General features: G+C 40.8%; 1 protein-coding gene across 1 annotated transcript; it reads right to left on the bottom strand.

Annotated features, from left to right (window-relative positions):
* Positions 1-860: 860 nt before the first annotated feature.
* LOC146577270 (E3 SUMO-protein ligase ZBED1-like) lies at positions 861-3,285 on the bottom strand. The gene is made up of 3 exons (XM_085267647.1): positions 2,817-3,285; positions 2,011-2,522; positions 861-1,923 (listed from the first exon to the last, which is right to left on the bottom strand). Exons 1-3 carry the CDS (start codon positions 3,283-3,285, stop codon positions 1,528-1,530), a joined length of 1,377 nt encoding a protein of 458 aa, XP_085123773.1. The 3' UTR covers positions 861-1,527.
* Positions 3,286-3,709: the final 424 nt, after the last annotated feature.

A 3,709-nucleotide genomic window follows, 5' to 3' on the forward strand; every position in this document is an offset into this window, starting at 1 on the left:
AAACCACACAAGTGCAGACACTGTGAGAGAAGCTTCTCACAGTCAGGTCATCGTAACATTCATGAACGTGGACACATGGAAGGAAACTACAGCTGTGACCAGTGTGACAAGAGCTTCAGGAATCTCAGTTCATACTCTGCACACAAACGATCCCACGTTACTAATAAACTGTTTCACTGTTACCAATGTGCCCAAACATTCACCTCATTGTCTGCTCTGTGCAAACATCAGCGCGATCACTCAGGGCTGAAATCACTCCCATCACTGGATCACAGTGAATCTGAAGACACAGAAAGATCCTCTGGTTTCTGTGTCGGACTCAAAAAGCTTGAGATCAGGCTCCACAGAGTTCAGATAGAATCATTTAAACTTGTGTTGAACTGAACTGGTTGCTGGGATGAACTTCTACATAATACAGATCTACATGGGATCTTCTTTTCTGTTGTTTTACTGAGTCAGTTTTGTCCTTTTTTCTCTGTCCTGGTTTTGCTCGTCTGTAAATGATTGAAACTCAGTCAAATAGTTCATTGTTCTCCAGCAAAACGTTTTGGAAACTCATGTTTAACCTTTAAAACTCTGACATGTTTTAGCACACAAGGCTTCATCGGGGAGTTCACTCATGATTGGACCATGAGAACAAAGGTTTTTAGTTCTTTCAAAGAGAGTCTTGGAGATGTTTGATGTTTCTGTTTTTCTGAAACCACCTGAAAGAAAAACTATTTTTCTTGCTTTATGTCGTGTGGAAGTTTTTAATGTTTCTTCATCTGTGATGTTCTTGAATGTGTTCACGTGAAGATGGTACAAATAAACTGTCCTTTCAGCTTTAGCTCCTAATTTATTCATTATTTATGGATGTAGCACAGCAGCCGTCTCTTGATTAACACATGGAGGGCTCGGGATCTGATGGTGTCGTCTCCCTAATTTGCCCACTCAGTAAATCTCACTCATGGCTAGGGCTGCACGATATTAGGAAAACCTGCGATGTGCGATAACTGTGATCAATACTGCGATAACGATATGACTTGCGATAAAATAAATAGCAAAAAAAAACCAAAAAACAAATACATAATTTCCGTTTTACTGCACAGTTTTATTTAATGAAAGCTGCTGTATTAGCAGTGTAACAACAAAGTGCAGTCAAACATTGAAACATTGCCCCCATAAAAAAATTTCTGAGGCTTGAATTCTGAAAGACATCCTTCCCGGTCTCTATAATTAGTTTTAAATAAACATAACTTAAATTATACTGCAAATTATCTCTATGCAGTTGTTCATCATTTTACCACTCACCAAGTAGTTATGATGCAAGTCAAAACTGGAGTGGAAACTTTACTAGATTAAACTATAGGTAAGAACTTGTCTGCTGTGGGAACACACCAAAGAACAATTGTCTACCTTTGTGGTCGTACTGGCCAAGACTAATATTATCAACAATTAAGAACAATGTAGGTAGTGTATTTTTGTAATTTTTTGAAAAAAAAAAAAGGTTTCTCTATCTTGCATTCATCCTTCCTGAGTGAATGTTTTTTATGGCAAGTTCTTGTTAAGGAAAACCAACATGTTTACTCTCCAAGGTTTTAAACATGTGCGCTGACATGTTACTATGTTTCCTGATGTACTAAAAAGTCTCTCTGAAGGTGAGCTACTTGCAGGTATGCAGAGATACTTCCTTGCAAGCTTGCTTAGCTGTGGGAATGTCATTTTGTGGAGTTTCCACCATGCCAAGGGGTCTTCCTCACTGTCTATGGCCGTGGATAGCAAGTAGCTGTTAAGCTCAGCTTCAACAGCTTGTGAGAGATGCATAAAAGAGGAGGTAGGGATTGGAGCTGCCTTGAAGAAACTGCCCAGGGACTTTTTTGCCTTCTTCAGGGGACGACTGGGTGGATCATCTGTCTGGGCCTCTGGTTCAGCGGAGCTTCTCTCCTGGAACAGAAAGCAGATTATAAGAAAAGTAAACATTTTGGACTAAATATGAATTGAAAGGTTTTATATATAAGCATGCATGAATACCTTCTGTGCCACTGCTTCCATTTCTGACATCACTCTGGTCTTGATGTCTGAGACTCGATCAGTGCTGGTGTAGCTGACTTTAAATCTGGGATCCATGAAGCACGCCATGTCCATAAGTTCCTGGGTAGCTGGATTTTCATATTTAGTAATCAGGTACTCGAGGATTTTCTTCTTAATTGATTTTGTCAAATCACTGTCTTCTTCCTTCTCTGCAAGCACCGACATCTTCATCAGATGAAGGACTGGTTTTACATATGAAACACTAACGTAGCTCTCACCAGACAGGGCATCTGTAAAGTCTTGCAGGGGGTGTAATGCCTGGTTGACAGACTCCAGTACCTCAAGATCCTGCCAAGTAGGAATCAAGTGTCTTGATTTCTTGTCTGCTGAGATGACATCAGAAATGGCCCGCTGCTGCTCCAGGACACTCTCAATCATCTTCTGCCTGGAACCCCACCTGGTTGGGCATTCTGTGATCAGTGTGTGCTCTGGGAGGTTGAGCTTCTGCTGTGCTTTTTTTCAGAGCCATATTTGCTTTCCAGCTGTGGCAAAAATGTCCAACTAACTTTTTGCAAAGTCCAATGGCTCGGGCAATGCGGGCATCATCTTTGATAGAATTTTCTGGAGAAATAAGAGGAAACAAAAAAACTGTCATGTTTAAAACCTTTTTTTAAAAAAAAAAAAACTAATTGAAATTTATAACTAAAGTTGTCTAAAAAGGTAACATTATCCTTATCAATATCAATTTGATAATAATGTATAGCACATTTTCATTGCTAAAAAGATCTGCCTTGAATAAAACTTACCGATTGCAAGGTGCAGCCTGTGTCCAAAACACTGAAGTCTGACCCAGTTGTTTAGCTCCGTGGCTCTCACAACATTGGCACCGTTGTCTGTGGTGATGCACACTTGTCGATCTTCTTTAAGATCCCAGCTGGCTAACACCTCACGTAATACATGGGCTATATTTTCACTAGTGTGGGAGTCTGGAAAATACACAGTCTCTAGACACCGTGTTTTCAGTTCAAAGTCTTCGGTGAGGAAGTGCACTGTGAAACTCATATATGGTTCCGTTGTACGACTTGACCATAGGTCTGTAGTGCTTGCGTAGTTTTCAGCTTGGCTCAGTTCAAACATGACGGTCTTGCGGCATGTTTCATACATTTGTGGAATGGCGACATGTGAAAAGTAGTTTCGTGAGGGGATGCGGTATCTCTGGTCCACTTTATGTATCAGACTGGTGAAGCCCTCTCTGCTAACTGTATTTATAGGCATCATGTCTTTAGCCAAAAAATGTGTAATGGCCTCTGTTATTTCTTTGTACCGCTTCGACGTTTTCTCATAAGGAATTCCACTTGAAAAACTCTGATACAGAGACGGCTGTTGGACTGCTGCGCTCTTTGTCTTAACATTAGCAACCTTTGTTTGGCTAGCCCTATCTTTCTGGAACTCTTCAAACAGTTCTCTGTGGTTGTATTGAAGATGATGGTGGAGATTAGTCGTGTTTCCTCTGGTGGTTGCCACGAGTGTTCGGCAAGTTTTGCAGAGTACCTGTGTTTGGAGAACGTCGTCTTTATCAAATCCAAAGTACCTCCAAATAAGTGAGGTACTATTTTTTTTTTTAGCCACGAGTTCAGTAGCATTCTCGTCACGCGTCTCGCTCTCAGCCATTACAACTCTGACTCGTTGCTGCAGCGTT

The sequence above is a fragment of the Mchenga conophoros genome, linkage group LG3 (assembly GCF_057382185.1).
Source record: "Mchenga conophoros isolate Kocher_MC1m ecotype Shallow Benthic linkage group LG3, M_conophoros_male_GT1.1, whole genome shotgun sequence".
Lineage (NCBI taxonomy): Eukaryota > Metazoa > Chordata > Actinopteri > Cichliformes > Cichlidae > Mchenga > Mchenga conophoros.

What these genes read in the sequence shown, in the direction of transcription:
- LOC146577270 (XM_085267647.1), bottom strand. Translation starts at nt 3,285, where the DNA reads ATGCCTATAAATACAGTTAGCAGAGAGGGCTTCACCAGTCTGATACAT. An exon ending in CAGGCTGCACCTTGCAATCG is followed by an intron (nt 2,523 to 2,816) that starts GTAAGTTTTATT and finishes TCTGAAAAAAAG; the next exon opens with CACAGCAGAAGCTCAACCTC. An exon ending in TGGAAGCAGTGGCACAGAAG is followed by an intron (nt 1,924 to 2,010) that starts GTATTCATGCAT and finishes TTTCTGTTCCAG; the next exon opens with GAGAGAAGCTCCGCTGAACC.